Source organism: Myzus persicae, unplaced genomic scaffold (genome assembly GCF_001856785.1).
Source record: "Myzus persicae strain clone G006 unplaced genomic scaffold, MPER_G0061.0, whole genome shotgun sequence".
Taxonomy (NCBI): domain Eukaryota; kingdom Metazoa; phylum Arthropoda; class Insecta; order Hemiptera; family Aphididae; genus Myzus; species Myzus persicae.
The window spans coordinates 30,760-50,318 of NW_019104425.1; the positions used below are offsets into that span (position 1 = coordinate 30,760).

Sequence of the window (19,559 nt, forward strand, 5' to 3'; positions counted from 1 at the left end):
AAGTGATGTATTCCATAATAGCAGTCTTAACCATCCGGGTACATTAATGGTTTACAGTAACGTTACCAACGGCTTCGGTGCATTTGTCTGTTACTCTGAAAGCGTATAAACTAGTAGGTTACCTATATTATATAAAACTTGGCGAGTTCAACTTTTGAATATCAATGTTCGAAGTTTCTCTGATTCTTAAACTCGAATCCTGTGGTGTACATAATATTATACATAGGGTGTATGTACGTACCCACGGTGCTGGAATATCCAGGCCTGATAATAAAATCTTAATTAGAATACAATGAGAAAAACAACGACCCGGAGGGGCGATAATAAAACGTAATTGAGGGTGCTGGTGATTCATTTGATCTGTACTCTTTTTATATTATTATACGCATGCACATTTGGCCTTATTAACGGTGTCGTTCACGCGGCATCCAGTTTTTGTTGTCCCTAAAGAAAAAAAAATAGTTTCAATTGGTCCTGTTGACCATTTATTTTAATCATGCCTATTTTATACTATATTGGTATACTTACTGCATTTCCAGTTATATTGTTCATTTGATGGAGTTTTAATTTTTATTCCAGAGGAGCTATATAAGACATTATTTAGTATATTATTATGTTCTCGACCCTCTCTACATTTTAGGAAAATTAAAAATGTATTTAATTATTACATTGAATTGAAAAACCTACTAAATATTAATAAACCTACTCTTTACTCATAATATTTTAATAATAAGATAAATAAATTGTATATTATTCATTAAAATTACATTGAAAAAATGATAAAATAATTATTATACTTGTCTGTTAATTTTTCAAATAACAATTAATTTTTATGCTTATTTATTCATTCTATATTATAAAAATAATTTAAAATTCCGTCTTAGCTATAGTATTATAGTATTTGAAAGAGACTTGAATGATCTAATACAAAAGATAAGAGTAATTCAGATAACTATTTTAATATATTATGCCATATGGTGTATGGGTGTAGTCTTATGAAAAAATGTATAGTAATTTGTTAGGATTTTAGTTATTGTTGTTTAATTATGATGTTGAACGAAAATAAAATGTATTTTCATAAATTAATAAGAGTAAAAATTGGTTCAGTAATATTTTTTGTATTCAACGATTTTTGTGTGATTTGACGCTTAACGGATAATTTATGCATAAATATTGTATATCGGTTAACTGATTTCCATGTACCCCAACTTGTTATTAAGAGGGTCAAAAGTGAAAAAGGATTTAGTTTTTCAAGAATAGATTATCACTAAACACAAACAACAAATGCTTATGATTGAACCACATTTAAGTGTTACGTCAAAACAACGTTAATTTTTATTTCATTAAACATGGATATTTAATAATTTAATAGGTTAATAGATTGTAGTCCAAATACCCAATAACATAGTACAAAGAACAGTGAATATTATAATGGAAAATCAAAATGCAAACTAATTAAAATTGGGCTTGTTTAAACAACAATATTAGTTCACTAACAAATATGAGATCCAAGTTTATCCCAAACTGGCAATACTATTGGTTCCTGACTAAACACGTCCAGAACACACTTTGGCAGTAAACTCTTGTCAACAACGACTTCAAAAACGTATTCTTTGAACCATTCAGTGGTCATCATTATAAACCCATTCGTGTTCACATTACGTTTACCCCAAGAATTTTCAACACGCCACCGTGTAACTTCATCGTTCTGAAATAATGTAGAGTTTTTCATATTATCATACAGTGTAGGTATTATAGTAATATGATGGTGACGTTTAATATTACAATACTTTATGTCGTATTATTTTTTTTTTGGTACAAACATGAAATTAATTTGCAAATGAATTGCATACAGTGAAGCCTCTAAATACCGGACACCTTCGGTCGCTGAAATTCTGTTCGCTATTTAACGGGTTTAGTTTGTAGAAAGTTTAAAGTTTGATCACGAAACAAGTCCGCTATTCAGAGGTGTCCGTTAGGGGTGTTTCACTGTACTCTGTATAAGTTTGTTATAAAAAAAGAATTACCTCTTCGTGGAATCCAGTCAACATCATTGCGTGCGTTGGATATGAATCATGGTATAAAACTCTTTCACTTTTGGTCATTGGAATTGATATGTCGGTACCGAACAATGATTCTATATCATGTCTAAATAATATTATAATACAATACTATGATATAGTCAGTATATCTAGTACGTTCTATATGGGTAACGGAAATTCATAATAAGTACAGCATACATTTTTAAGTCTTCAAACCCAAGTTCGTTTGAAAATCTCTGGTTCACTTCACAACTGTACCAAACCGGTTCGCCAAGCATGGCGATCGATTGTTTGCACGCTTCCAACAGTACTTCAATTGGTTGATTGTTACGTAAGATTTTAGAGCCTTCTTCAACGTTTCCAACCAAATCTAACGTGTACAGCCGGCCAAATTCCTTGTTGGCTCTTGGGTCACTTATCAAAGAGACCTATGACGGAAAACGAAAAGATTTTTGTAAGTTTTAAAAAGCTTGTATAATATAACATTATGTAGTAGTTATTGGTATTTGCATAATATAAATATAGGCGAGCTTGTGAAATAAAACCAATAATCACCTTGTCTTCAAGGTGAAAAACAGGGCGGACCATTGTGTTGTAAAACTCAAGTGGCGTAAATATTTGATACAATAAGGGTTCATTAGAACTCATGCGATAATGCCACTTGAAGGTCTGATTTGGAATGCCCAAACATACTCCAACGATTCGGAACACAATGCACATATCCTTTTCGATCTGGTCAGATATATTACTATTCGTGTCGTTAGTGGTCACCATATCATGCAAAACAATTGCAAATTCTCGAAGCTATAATGTATATAATAATATCAATATGAAAGAAAAAATTAAAACTTGAATAGTTCAGTAATCAGTAGTATTACTTTTACTTAATGTGTTACTTTTATACAATTTTTATTAACTTTATTTTATACTTTATCGTAAAACCTGGATCGTCAAATTTGGGTTTCATGACAACATTGGAAAAAACCATAAGAACCCACATGGTAAACCATTAGCTATCGTATATACATTATACATCGTATATAATTATTATATTTCTACGAATATATTATGGGATAGAGATAGCGAACCTATGACACGCGTGAAAGTTTGTTTTTATTAAAGTTTTTGAAAAAAAAATTGAAGGATTATCGAATTAGTTGACACGCAGGGAAAACAAAATCCAACCAAAATTTTTATTTGACACGCTGGTACAAAAAGGTTCGCCTTTACAGGATAATTATATTGCACACATTTTAAGTGAATTTTGGTAAAAACCTCTTAAAATGTTAGCATAAATATTTTGAAAATTAGACTGTGTAAATAAAACGTTAATTTGTGGATTGATTTATGTCCTTAAAAGTGGAATGTATCGGTTAATAAATTTCTAATTACAGCATAATAACAAAAATTGTTATGAATTTCCATCGCACTTGAACTTTTAAGCAATATTGAATAAATCATAAATCCTAATAAAATACCTATATATTGTAGATAGTTCGTTATAACTTTTTACGTTTGATACAGTATTAAACCTTATTCAGTGGGATACACTGTAACAGTTACACGTTTGTATTTATGATTTATATTATTTTAATGATTTTAAATGTTGGTACTTTAATGAATACTAGAAAATATTTAAAGTATTTTTAAATTTACTTTACTGTTCAAAATGCAATTAAGCTCTTTACTATCTTCGCTATTAAAACTTTCTGGAAAACTAAGTTTTGGCATTAGACCATACTTTTCGATGATGTTTACTGCCATATTCCAGTAGCCACCGTCTTCAATGGGATTCTATAAAATAACCATAGTTTTTGTTATCATCACTATTAATAAGCTTTTTCGTGATTTTCATAAAAAAATTTAGTAAGCTTAAAGATAAAGAAAACATTTTTTTTTTCAAGGAGAGATAATATCTTCAATACACTTTTTATTGGAAACAAAATATTCACACTGTTATTTCATAAGGATGAGAATTAAAAACACTTCACAAAATTGCCTATATAAAACTCCTTAAAAATTGTTACTCTAGATTTTCATTATATTTTATTATAATATGGAAATAAAGCATATTTTTAGTGGTTGAAATTGGTTCGGCAAAAATACCAAATTCATCAAATATAAACATAAAAATAAATAATATTCTTTTATTTGTTTGTATTCGACAAAAATTACGAAGGCTTAATCTTACAGTAGATTTTATTTATTTTATTTTCTTACTTGTAGTAGATGCGAGACTGTTCTTGAGTCTAAAAAATGACCATCTTTAGCTGTTGACACGATTGCATTCAAAAAAAAGTTGCTTCTCTCAATCTAAAAAAGTGTAGGTACTTATGTATTTTAAACAATAAGAATTTTAAAAATCTGTTTTTGCTGTTTTTTTTAAATTTTATTTTGAATCCAGGAACATTTCAAATTTACATTTGAAATTGTCAACTATATCGTTAGGTACTCGTACAAAAAATATAAAATAATTTAAAGTTTCTAACTTTTTTAGAAAAATGTATATTAAAATTAGGTACCTTATCCCAGAAAAACATGTGAGCATAGCTGAATTCAAATTGTGGGATATTATATCTTTTCATAAACGGAACCCGTATTACGTTCAAACAGGCAAAAATCCAACAACGGCCAGAATATTTTTGATCTCCTATCGGCTTTCCGCAACCTCTAATCTAATTTAAACAGATATAAGTAAGTTTGTCATTTATTATTGTATTACAAACTGCCATATTATACGTTTTTAGTTAATTACTCTCGTAGAAAAATAATGATGAGAAGTCATTTGGTCTTGAATCCTATTTCTTGACAATGCTATATAAAACGGATCATTTGCAACACAGATATTTTGAGCCAAAACATTAGATGAATTCGAAAAAAAGGTATCTTTGAACTTTGACAATAAATCGTTTGTAACAAAATCTTTCAAAATACGCAAAACATATTCATAATAATTATAATAAACATTTTAGAAAATGTATGGTATTTTTATTTTTATTATTTTCATAATGAGTGTATGGCTATTTATTTTTAATTATAGTAGTATTCGAGAGTTTAAGTTTTTTTTCTCCATAACACAAGAATTATAATATAGAAACTATATGGTACACAATTTTTCATATTTATTCATTAATTTCGTATCATAATTATAATCAGGGCTCAGGGCTTAAAGCATTTGCTTATTTTTATAGAGTGACTTAAAACGTAACAGAGTGCTATGTAGAAGTGTAAGTCATGTTACAACACGTTTAACTGTAAAATTTGAAAGTTTTGCCTTTTTCAGCTATTTTTCCAAAATAATGCTAATTTCCAGTTTTTCTACTTTTTTTATGGTTTTTTTCCAGCAAAATTGTTTTTGATAGGATTAAAATTAAAAATAAAAATTATCTTATATACGTTGTCACGTAGTCCGTTGTTTTTTCAACTATTTGTAAATATAACTTACATTTTATTTTTCAGAAAATCCCTAGGAAAATCTATAAAATCCTTTAAGTCTCGAAAGTGAAGTTTAATTTTTTTTGTAGTATCAAAATAAAGATTCATTTATTTATTTTTTTGATTTTTTGGTTAGAACTGTTTAGTTTATTTTTTTGAATAAATATTTTCGCTTAAATTTGAGTTTCTTAAATGCTTATTTTAGTGCTTATTATGATGTTTTTAAAAGCTTGTTTTATGATTTTATTTAAGTGCTATAAGTTCTGAGCCCTGAATTAATAATATTAATATGTCACGGGAAATAAATAAAAAATAAAATTCAATGGTTGGTCAGTTTGATGGTCTTTTTGATGAAAAATTGGAACTAGTAATGTTGTAAGGTAATAATGTATAGAAAAGTAGGTATAGTAGTATTATAATATACTAGCCGATACCGAGCACTTCAATGCCCGTTAAAAATGCCAAATCTATATGAGATGCTTGGGTTAAGTAGAGCGCAGTATGTCCTGTGGTGGATTGCGGACCCCGCTAGGTGCATACTCTATATGAATAATATGTTTTATTTTTATATTTTATTTTGATTATGAACAAGCCGATGACCAGGTATTAGTGCAACCTTGGTAGCCAGTTTGAATAAATTCGATTTGATGCATGCTTTTATATACCTGATCCGTCCGATTAATAAAACAAAGACAAAAATACTAATTTTACTAGAAAATTTAGAAAGTTGCTCGGAAAATTAATTATTAATTAAAATAAACGTGCACATTTTATACCTATACACATAATATTGTTGGTACGGCACGACGGTCCACGGGTTAAATTTATGTGTTTAATTTGCTCTTGTATATCTTTGACTTGTATAGCATTGCGAGTTCTGAGACTTAAGTTTGTTTAAAATATTTAGTGTGGTTGCTTTAAACTAACGATGATGCATAAACTAACCAACACACTGCACTTATCAAAAAATTCACTGTACAATTTTTCATTAATTTTCAGAATCAAGCGACTGGTTATGCATGTGCACTAAGAAATGATAAATTAACTATTTTATAATATCACAGATGGATCTGTTTTAAACAACAAGCGATAAGAGTAATGGTTTGACCAGGGCATTTATCTTTATATTTATAGGTTGTAGAATTTTTACTTCTCGGAGCAATTCATATCTATATTCTATACACGCCAATCAAACACATAATTAGACGGACAAAAAGGTCTGGTTTCATGTAGTTATGGAAATCCGCGGGCCGCCGTGGCGCACAATATGCATATTGCTTATAGATATATACAATTTACACTTAAAAAATTTCTTTTTACCCATTTCAATCCCTTAAAACAACATTTTGATAAAATCCTTTATTAGCGCACGGTGAAATTATAATATTAATCTATCCTCAAAATGTCACGACGACAACCCTAATAGGTTCGGCTCTGCGTTATTGATTATGAATTAGAATCATACTTTCCTTTATGTATATTGAAAATAGATTATAGTCTTGTTTATTGAAATTAGTTTGACAATTCGGTACATTTATTAACCTACCTATTAATGATAATAATGATCAAAAACATATTATATTACCGACTAAATAGATCATTATTATCTACAACGGATACTATTTATTGTGTATGAAAAATAATATGACAAACTCACTATATGTCATCGTTCTATTATGATTATTATTAACTGTAGTTTCTGTTTCCGTGCACATATTATTATGCTGCTCTTTTTGACCAGGACTTATGGATATTCTCTTTGTGTACAGTAAATATTCAATGACATTAAATAGTATGTGCATGTGATTCCGTTTGCAGAAGTAACTATTACCGAACTCCAAGCACAATATCCGTTTCAACTGAGCCAAGTTTAGTTTTCGGTGCTTTTTGATCCTCGTCAATAAGACATTCGTAATTCTACAAAATATCGTACCACGCACTCGTTTGTACGCCATGATGAAACACTCGGGCACTGCGACATTTCAACTCTAAAACAACATAGATAGGTACCTACCGCAATATTATTATCGATAAACGAGAAATTAGTTTTCATGGATACCTCTGCTCACACAGTCACATGTTATAATAATATCGTTGCAGTGAGTACGAATGACGAATAAATAATACAATTAATATTCATTGTGTGGGGCCTAATTTTTTTGACACGCAGATTAAATCGATAATTTTATACGTGTCTCGATATAATTTATACTTACTACTTTATTCAATAAATACATACGCACGTACATATACTTATATGGCGCACACACACGCACTGCACAAGTAAACAATCCATATGGTATGACAGGGGGTGTGACCAACGTATCGTATTTACTATTTAGTTTTACGAACCCACCAACGTTGCTCGATCATTAATAATTATTAGTACACGGGGCATGTCGTATATAGGTATAGGTATGTGTGTGCGAGTATAATTATATAGATGGCGACGATGAGGGGATAAATATTTCAAAAACACCTAATAATACAGATATACAAAAGCATACAGAGAGACACAAATCGCTACTGGCAAGCATTTAATTATATTTTATAATCTACACTACGAGCTGACCCGCGGACTGAATAACTGATTGTAATAATAATGATTTATTAAAGGTTTCCAGAGGTTTGCTTACATTCTTTTCATACCTTATTATATGATGTTGCATATTATTATCATTATTATGATGTTTAAATTTAAATTAATTTTCATTATTATATTATAATAGTTGCATTTCATATTCTATATAATTTACTATCCTGCAAATTCGCAGCTCGTTGAGATTTTAATTTTTATACTTATCAAATTGTCAGAAAAATTAAAACATATTCAGTTTTGGAATATGAAATTAAAAATGTGCTTAAAATTATGTACCTAGATAAATATTTCAAAAAACGTAAGAAATAAATTCGTTAAGAAATAGCAAAAACTGTGTACAAACATTTTTGTTCTCGTCTTCTAGACCATCAAAATCCAATCGTTCAAATTCGATCAGTCTCACTATTCTATAGGCAATCCTCCTAGAAGTCAAAAAGTGGTGCAAGATTTTAATATTAACTAACTCGTAATTTGGAAAAAAAATAGACTAATCAATTCAAGTCATATCTGTAGGCTGAACTTTTTAACGTATAACGGTACATGTGCTTATTGTAAATATAAGGTTTACAGATTATGTGTAAGTATAACATATTTTTAAACATATGATTATTTATTATATATTTATATTTAAAGTAAAGACAGAAAAAATCATAAATACTTTTCGGGATAGCTTGTGTTAACTGTTAAAATAACTATACTACCTATTATCTACTAACAGCACCGCAACTACATAATAAGGTGCCTGTGTGCGATATTTTTTTGAGCCTTTTCCTAAATTAATTTTACTGTAAGTATTACAATCTATAAGTGCCAACATTTTTAGGTTATGGGTATACCTACGTATACACATATGACATATATACATGTATATATTTTTTTTGGTTCATACGTTTTATTCGTTTTAGTGATGGTATAAAATAAAATATAGAATAAGCTAAAATTAATAAAAATAAAAAGGCAGATTAAACAGATTTCGGAGGGATTCCAGTGGAGGTCCTACACTCCTACGACTTGGGTTAACACAATATATAATATATATATATATAACTAAATACCTATAAATGTCGTGTATTATACAACACTATATATTTGAGAAGTAAAACAAAAAAAACCCACTTAAATATGTATTTTTTTTTCTCCTTGCGTTTTTGTTTTTCAGAACCACTCAAATGTTTCTTTTTAAACATACCTAGGCGACAGTTTAAAAATTAGCTTAATTCGCACTTAGTATTCATACAAAATCCAAAAAGATAAATAAATTACAAAATAGAAAAATAAAATCGATTCTCACATCGTTGGGTACTACTTATTTGGTGACGACTGATTACAGTAGAATCAAAGAATATAATAAAGAAGAACGTAAATGGCATACACCAACGAATTTGTTTAATTAACCTTAAACACTAAACAGTAAGTTACCTGGTGAATGATGATACTCGGAGCGTCAGTAGGTAACTAGTAAGTCAATATTCAGCTAGGTACATAATAACTAAAAGGTAGGTAATAGGTATTTAATAGGTATATATTTTATATTTATACCAATACCAGCAACTCGGACAGTTGTAAACACAGTCGTGGTCGTCGACTCGTCGTATCAGTGATGCTTCGATATTATTCTTGGTATACACGACATTTTGATAGTTTATAAATTAACACTATTTAACATTAATTTTATGGCACGTCGTCACTCGTCAACCGTCATCGTTTTCCGCTATCAGCCTGCTGTTCTTCCGACAATTTTACAAACAACGTCCCATAGACGCGATAAAAATAGATCTTACGGAAAAATGTATACTACCCGTTGACACTTGAATACTTGATACCCATCTTTTTCTAACATAGCACATACGTGATTCTAGATAGTACCATTGATTTTATGATATACCTACTAAAACCTACCATCCTATTTTAATATACTTATTAGGTACTTAATCTAATATTAGTATACCTACAACTACACTAATGTTTCAACTTAAAAAAAAAAATTATTGTGAATAATTAAGCTTTGAATTTTAAGACAATTTTAGTATATGCTCCAGGTTGGGCCCGGGGGGCCCCCAAATGTATGTAAGCCTTGGGGCCGTGCGCCGCACACTCTGCCTTTGCACACCCGGGTTTTGCGGCACTGCCTACGAACTATATGGTAGAGATGGGCAATTTTCAACAAATACATCATACTATCATATAGTACATTTTTGTAATATTTATTACATAAAAATGAAACCCCTAGTTCCATCATACGTAAAAACACATTTGTCATAAAATTAAAATAAAACTATTTCCAGCCCGAAACAACAGCAGAAATAATGAATTACCATACAAACGTACCTATATAATTTTACTCGGGAACCAAGTGGAACCACACTCGACGCATATTAGAGCAACAGAGCATGTCTAATAAAATAGAATGTTAGTTTATAATATTATTATGTTAATAGTTTAGTAATGAAACGATAGTATGGTTTAAACCAAGATAATAATATCGTGCGGTTTTGTAGTTTAAATGTGGCACACGACTATATAAAGTATATATATATATTTCTTTATATATACTATACATATTACATACACACGGCGCGCTGCGTATATATTGCATTATACATTTATAACCAACAATCGACATCTATAGACTATAATTACAGCACTTGTAGCATTAACGAATGTCATTATTCTTGTAATTTATCTAGTGCGCATTAAAACATTACATGCAGACCAACAATAAATTAACTGAGGATAGTATATTAAAAGACATAGAACGTATACCTAATACAATTTGCAAATGTTACCACAAATAGGAAAGCGTTTTGTCATATTTGCATACTTATTTTATTTCATGCATTATGATGACTATACAGGGTGATTTCCCAAGAATGTTCATCCCCGATTTATTTAAATTCTGATTTTTTTAATTTTTAAATAAAGGTAGGTACTTTAATGCCGCATTTTTAAATTCTTGAGATTTTTATAGGTGCTAAAATAAGTGTACCATTATTTAAGTAGACTATTTAACTACTATGTACTATTTTTATGAATTTTAAATATTGATAGATAACTATTAATTATTAAAATGTTCAAATCATCATATCATCCATATCTTCATATCTTCCAAATTTAGTTCCCTTAGTAAGTACATAAAGTTAATAACTCAAAAATGATTTGGAATTTTGGTTTTTAGAAAAAATTGTACACTAAATAATGTTTACGGTAATAAAGGCGGGTTCTTATTTGAAAAACCTAAACCTGTATATCCATAGGACACTATAGAGTAGAATTTCAAGAATTTTAAAATATGATTTTTACGTATATTTAAAACTGCTAAAAATTTCCAAATAAGGATTTGATTTATCGAAGAAAAAACATGGAGCTTGGTTGGTGAACTACCCTGCAGTATATTATATTATAGTAAATACTATTCAATAATGTGAATTTGGGACAAATACACTTTTTTTGTTGTTGAAATTCGAATTTAAACTTTCATTTTCTTAAACACTTTTATTATAAAGTAGGTAAACGAAAAAGTAAGCCAACTAGTGGGTTATGTGGGATAAATCTCTCGTAGATATAGTAGATACTATTTCAAAGATGTTCTTCTCATTTATGTTAGTTTGTTTCCAAAAAGTTGTAAAATTTATCTCTTAAACATCACTTGCAAGCTACACTAATACATCAATATATGTTCTTGGCTATTATCACTATTTAAAACTTCAAGTATCATATTTTATATTTACACGATAGGAAGATATTTATGCATTTGTGTGAATAATTGTAAAATATTAATGTTTATCATAGCTCTAGATCATTCTTTCATTCCTAGTCCTTAGATCCACCCAAAGTTTATTTATTGATACCTTTTATATTATTATACCTTAAATATTACCTACGTAGTGCTACAATAGAGGCCAGAAAGAGATCCAGTACTGAAAAATATCATAACATTTCAGTAAAATATTTTTCACAATTATTTGAAAACTATTTTTAAATTAAGATTCTTTAATATAGTTGATCCCTTGTAGTATTTCAAATATATTTGTATACCTATAGTTCGTTCTTAGTTGAATGAATGAAAGTACAAAAGTGTATATTATATTTACGACTTTGAAACTGATACAAACACATATTAAAAAAAAAAACAGCATAACAAAACAAGGGCGTCTTGTATGCGGGATGGTATTCTTATTGGATTTTACCAAGGTCAATGTGGTGAAGAGCACTAAGGTCAATTGATTTATTCAAGGTTAACATTGGGAACATCCGATATGAGCTTAAATGTTGTGTTATTTCGTCTCGAAGAATTTTGTTTAAAATATCGTGAGCGGTTGTTTTTAGCGTTTCCGAACGACGGTCGACTAAACCGTGTGACCTCATTACGGCGTATTTTTCGTTTTTTTTTCCTGGTAGATAAAACCGAAATAAATGAAACCAAATACAAAGGTTCGTCTGAAGTGGCAAACGCCCAGAGTTTGAGTAGCATTTTAAATGATAGGGGACATGTTACACACACGACGGGGGCTCGAACAATCGGTAAACATAAAGTAAACCCTTCATACAATTGTCTTTGGGCTCTTGTTATGTATTTTTGGCCATCCGCAATAAATTAACACGTAACAAGCAACAAATAGAAAAAATAGCCTCAGGGAGAAGCGCTGTGGTGTAATAGTTCACTAAACATATTACTAAACGTATTATATAGGTACGTATTGGTTATTACTATTATTATTATTATTATTATTATTATTATTATTATTATTATTATTGTTCGTATCCAAAAACGATTCCCACTCCAATAGAAATATAGAACGTCTTTTTTTGATTATATGTATATATAATATATACATACATATATCTATATACTATTTTATAATTGTTATTATATAAGAGGATAATAATATATATATATATATATATTATGTGCGTATAAATAATGTATTATACTTTTATTTCTCACGGATAATCGAGTTGAAGGATACACATTGACGACTAGAATACTAGATGCGGTGACCAAAATACTGGTATACAAATATAAGATGATCGGGTACTATAGGTACCTATTTAAGTATTTTAGAATTTATACAGGTACCGCAGTTACATAGGTACCTATAAGATTAAAACCACGTATCTACTGCTTGTCAAGTAATAGATTTGTATATGCACTACTTAAATAAGTCCTCCTGGCGCTCATGCCCAATGGCATTACGAGTATATATTACTATACCTTCTTGTAAGTTATAAGTAGGTACCTACTAAAGTATTAAATAGGTAGGTACGTCTTATTATGATCCATGGCATAAACGACTTACTGCCGATCGCTATAAAACGCAGATAAATGTGTAAAACTATAATGATTATAATTTATAACAGTACCTATCTAATTAAAAATATACTTTGATAATAAATATCCGATTTAATCTAACTTTCAGAATTTTTATCTATTTGTGATTATTCTTGTTGTTTTAATAATTATAATTTATAAATTGTAATTAAATAACATTTCCACTGTAGTCTGAAAAATACAAAACTTTTTACTTTAATCATAAATAAACATATTTTATAAATACTCAGACTATAAAATTATAAGAAATATTTTTAATGAAACTTAGTATATATTTTGATATTGATTATAATGTATTACAAGTTTTTTTTTCAAAAAGGTACCTAGTCACTCTATTACACCAAATAAGATGAGTAAGGTCAGTTGTATTCCTTAATAATAGCCAATAGGAAGTAGTTATTTATAAGAATCACCGAAATAAAACTCATGTTACTCGAGCTATCGATAAAATTCATTTAATTGAATGTTCATTTCTAAAAATTTGGTAAAAATTATAATTATTTTAAACTATCAGTAGAAAATAACATTTTTTTTATTAGATAGTGGTTTCTCTTTAGGTAGTTTCTAATTATTTATTAATTATATTTTAATTTTTTTACATTTAATGAAGCATAACAAAATCCATAGTAGGTACAATAAAATATTATTTTATGATTAAATAATTTAAGGTGTACTATTACTTCAGTGGTAATAAAATAATGATTTTCACTCTTCGCATATGTTTTAATTTAAATTTTAAGTACAAAATAGGCACTTTTTCATAATCGCTTAGCGGACGTCTTATATTAAAAATGTATTATTCCTCTGTTTGAGGTGCGAATTTTGTTATTAATTATTTACCTATCCAGTAAATTGTAAATCACAATTTTTGATTGATCTGCAGTAGTATTGGCATATCTAGCCTATAAAAATATTTGTTGTTTTTTGATATTACATACCATTATTTAATACTGGACAACATTACCTATTAGAATAATAATTATGAAATAAAATAAAATATCTGGAAGGGTAGTCAACACCCTACCACCGATTTCGAGTGTTAACATTAAGACATAAGTATTCATAATCGATGCCTATATTATACTACGTTACTACATTATTAAAGTACACTCACTAGGTATCTATTACGGCGACGCGTTATACTTTGCAATATTCCTTGGTGGTCATCACATCAGCGGCATCTGTTGATGTAAATTATATTTTGCAGACACACGGTTCTGGCATGATGGCACTACCAGGCTATACAGCAGATCGCAGATGCATCGCGACGACGCACGGGAATTCATATTAATCACGTCTAGATAAATTGGTTTTGAAAATTTTTTGAATACCACGTTTACCTACCGTCCCGTCAATGATTCTCGGGTTTTCTGGCTACTAAAACTCGTTTACGTACCCCAATGCCACGTGTGTGATGATTGTACCAGACGCATAAAATAATGTGTTTATCTATGATTTTTGTCCACCTACTATTTGTAAGAGTATGGTTAGGACTTGGGAGTAGTGTCCGAATTGAGGGCGGACGCTAAAGAACGGAGCTCATCTTCATTTCTTTTAATACTTTGAGAGCAACCCTTCTAATTTTTTTCATTAGTGATTCCGTCATTAGTGACGGGACGTTTTATTTTGTTAAAATAATATTGTGATTTTGTAATTATTATTATACTTCGTAAAGTTGTACCTATTCAACAAGATATTAAAATTAAATTTAACGATTTTTTTTTTCTATGATAACAATTTATGACGGCAACAACGACTAAGATATATGTATAATGTCTTAGTCCGTGTTCCGTGGTCAAAGTATTTGATCTATTTATCATTATTACAATTTATGATTAATTGCCTACCTAATTAGTAGACAATTTTCGAATATACTTTTATGTAGACATTACTATTTAGATTTTAATCATGGTGAGGTTATTTTTTTCAAATCTTGCAGTCCTCTTTCTTTTTATTTTCCAATTATATCACTGTTTAGGATTTACCAGTATTTGCATTCAGTAAGTAAGTATTAAGTAAGTAAGTAGTTCAAATTAGTATTTACCATTAACGTAATTAGTATTACTTATACATTTTCCGTCTGTATACATGTATAATAATAATAATAATAATAATATATTGTGTTATAAGTAGCTAGTGTGTTATAGGTACTTATATATTTTAATATAATATAATATTGTGCATTATAGGTACTACCGATTAGACTAGTGAAAATGTTTACGAATAGTAGGTACCTATACCTAAACTACAGTAGTATAGTTGGTAGTACCCATTCCTGAGAATTGATTTTGATACTTATTGCTTTTGAGTTTTGATAATACAATTTTAATGAATTCTTTTATTAGGATAATACAATCAAAAACTTGTCTGGGATGTACAATAATAATCTAGTTATAATAGATTCACTTTTTTCCGAATCGTGTTTTTTTAGGTTTAGAGCTACTTCAGCTAGCTTACTATTTTGGTATCTAATATTCGACAAAGGTCGTATGAAATCCAAATCAACCACAATAATTTGTATACCATTTAAAATGTTTTAAAATTATTGTATAACTTAATTTACAAATAAAATCGTTGCTTAACTAATTGTTAATTATACATAGTTTAGTAAATGTTCATATTTACCATTTGGATTTGGATTTTGGACGTTTTAAAACTATTTCTCTTGGGAATTTGTCGTGTAGGCATTTCGACTTGTGATCGATAGCAGGTCTCAATATTACCCATACTTAAAAAATGAGAGCACCTACCTTGACCGTGTAACAAATAATAACTAATAAGTGCGTTTAATAATATGTACCTATTATATAATACGGCTATTATACTTTTATATAGGTTTAAAATATTTAAATACATATTATAATATTATGTAATAGAAAAAAAAACTTTTAATTTCGACTATAATAGGCGAGTAGGTGGTATTAATGTATCATATTTATACGATGTACCTACTTTTATGTACAAATATTATGGACAGTTCACGGCGGTGTGGTTATTTATTACCATTTTTACAATAGTTCATATTAGCCATTAACGTGTTCATTAGAGAACAATTAAACACGGAGACGGGAATATTTTAATGGGGGAAAAAATAAACACCTATAACGCACAACGTCGTAGCACAGCGTACTTCTGCTCTATAATCTTGGACCACGACGCTGAATTAAAATACAATGGACACACACACACACACACACACACACACACAAACTAAACCACGTAATATATTAAAACCTTCACACCAATTAATTAATGTCATTAATTGTCTCTCTTTTAAAATCTTCATTGGCCGCTTTATCGAGCCTGCGATCGTGTACAACGCCTTCTCACCTGGCGCCTCCGCGTTTATATTTCATATACTATTATAATATTATGTACAATATTATAATGAAGAGCTGTTCGCGATCGCACGTCGCTAGTGTAATATTATCTATTATAAACGACATAATAATGTACGTCGTACGAAGTACATTTACATTATAAACAATTCGTTAATTTTAATTAGCGACCGTTCACAATATAATAATATTATTACAATGTCATATTATAATATATTGTTTAATGTACTTATCATATTTTTTTGTTCATTAAATAATATGCGTTATGTTAGGGAACGGGTTTCACACAATACTTTCGAAGGTACCATGTTATATTTTTCTACAAAAGTATAGTTTACTTCGTTTTACACTTCGGGACTTCGGGTATACCTATTCTTAACTCTAAAATTAAGAAATAATAGGTAAATCTAATGTACCTAGTCTGTAAATAAACGTTATATCCGTTTGGAATAATATTATTATTTTTCTTAGAAATGTATGGTTTAGTTCATTAGTTGCACCTGCTTAGAAAGCTTTTATTTTTTATTTCTTATTAAAAACATCAACGACACAGGTTATTAGTTTAAAAGTTTACACGAGAGTTACGGGTTTACAATTATTATGAGATGGATATACATAGATACAAATTACATTTTTTTTAAAAGTTATATTTGATTTTACAGATCTGTTTTAGATTTCTTAACATAAGTTTAGAACACCAGAACACCTTATATGTTGCAGTGTCTGTCCGTCCGTCCGTCCGTTAGCAGTACATAGTTTAGTTATATGATTGATAATAAATATGATTGTGGATGGATAACTATTTTTAAATTGTATCGTATACACTTATATAGTTTTTGCGTACCAAGTTGTATTGAAATACGTTAAGAAACCAGAAATTTGGCTCTCTAGAAGAGAGAGCTTTCCTAACTATTGTTTCTTAACAGAAGTTGATCATGATGGGTATTGTTCATGTTTCTGTGTTTTGACCTATTGCTGTGTCTATATGTTTGATAGGATGTTGTAACTTCTGAGATCACTAATATATGTGTAGTATTTTGTTAACATGTGTTTAACTGTTAAACACTTAAAACTGATTAATAAAAGCTTATTATTTTTGTTATGGACATTACGAAATGTGACAGTTAAACAGTTATCAAATACAATTTTTCTAAAATGCTAAAACATTTTTGTTCTACTGTAGGTACGCAATAATAATATTGTCTTACCTATAATGTAATATGAACAGTTTTTATTTTACACAGTTCGTTTATTATATTATTATACTAGAGAACTGAACGTTCCGATGAAATCTGACAGGTAGCGTGACCGAAAAAAAAACTTCATTCTGTTTTTGGATGTGAAAGATTTATTGGAAAATATTAGTTGACACTTTGGTTTTTTTGATTTTTTCCACTTTGAAAACGAAGAGTTGTCAGTACCCATCATAATAATATAGGTACATACCATTATCTCATATCACGTGCGACGTAGGTAAGGCTTATAGATGATAAACTTATAAGTTAATAATATAAGATAATACAATTATTATCTACAAACCTTGCGACACAGGTACCTATTGAATCCTTATTCACGGGTTAGGACATAAACATTAACATAGACATAACATTTTAGTTATATATACTAGGCTTAAACAGTGACACACATTTGCTAGAATATTTACCACGTATACATAGGTTACTTAAATAAGTTATACACCGCCACTGCCCACTGGTGTATGATATACTGTCATATACATGTTATTTGTATACGTGTATTTACTGTGGGTGACTGTAACGATAATAATATTGCGACGTTCAAACAGCGTTTCCCACGTTTCTTATCAGCCAATTGCGAGTGCATCGAATTCGTATGTATTTATATTTTCTTCATATATATGTACAAAGGGAGTTGGATTGGATCAAATTGAAAAATAATAGCCGCTATATATACGTTTGATATAATATATTATATAATAACACAACAACAATAATAATAATAGTAAACCATGATAAATGTATAATAAATAAACCACTCAAAAAGTAACCCACGGCGATCGAACACATAGAATTGTCGACACTCCAGAGGACAAAATAAATATGATCGTGTCCGACCTGTTGTATAGGAGCCCCCCCGCTGACGTCTACAACTACAAGTTCTCAGTGAATATGTGTGTGCGCGCGCGGTGCGCGTGTATGCTATGCTGTGCACATATTGTGTACGAAATAATTTTGTAGTATCTTTTTTATTTATTGTTACTCACGAGTGTAGTTGAAGGTATATACGTACACTATACTGGAAAACTGCAAGTGGTGGGAAGGTACCTAGGAAAAGGGTGCAGATGAAAAAAAAATATAATAATAACCGTATAACGATAATAACGAGACCCACACCACCGTAATATGTTATATTATTACGTTCGCACGAGCTTGGAAAACCGACATTTGAAAGACTTTTCAGACTTCACACGATTTTTTGCAGTACTTAAATCCACCCATACTTACCTACTTGCGTTATGTATTTGTAAGATCAATTACATAACTGTAGGTGTGTGATGTGTCTGAATTATTAAAATTGATGACATTTTAAGCACATATTATTGTTGATAGGTGAACTGAGTTGAGCTTTTGGCAGAAATCGGGCACTCCTGCTATTGAATAATATTTATACAGTGAAACCTTCCTTAATGGACACCTCTAAATGGTATCACGTAAATTTATCGAAAACAATTGATCGCATGACAATTGCTCTCCAACTTTTGATCGAAATACAATTACTCGTAAACCACAATTGATCGAAGAGAAATAATTGCTCGCAAAACAAAAAATTATATTATG

General features: G+C 29.5%; 1 protein-coding gene across 1 annotated transcript; it reads right to left on the reverse strand.

Moving 5' to 3' along the window:
• Positions 1–1,497: 1,497 nt before the first annotated feature.
• Positions 1,498–7,432, reverse strand: LOC111042086 (bleomycin hydrolase-like; the record flags this gene model as incomplete). The annotated part of the gene is made up of 9 exons (XM_022326573.1): positions 7,309–7,432; positions 4,798–4,964; positions 4,565–4,717; positions 4,263–4,355; positions 3,699–3,836; positions 2,598–2,846; positions 2,241–2,470; positions 2,028–2,148; positions 1,498–1,708 (listed from the first exon to the last, which is right to left on the reverse strand). Coding segments are annotated over exons 1-9 (1,486 nt in total), but the record flags the coding sequence as incomplete, so codon positions are not given.
• Between the last annotated feature and the right edge of the window lie 12,127 nt (positions 7,433–19,559).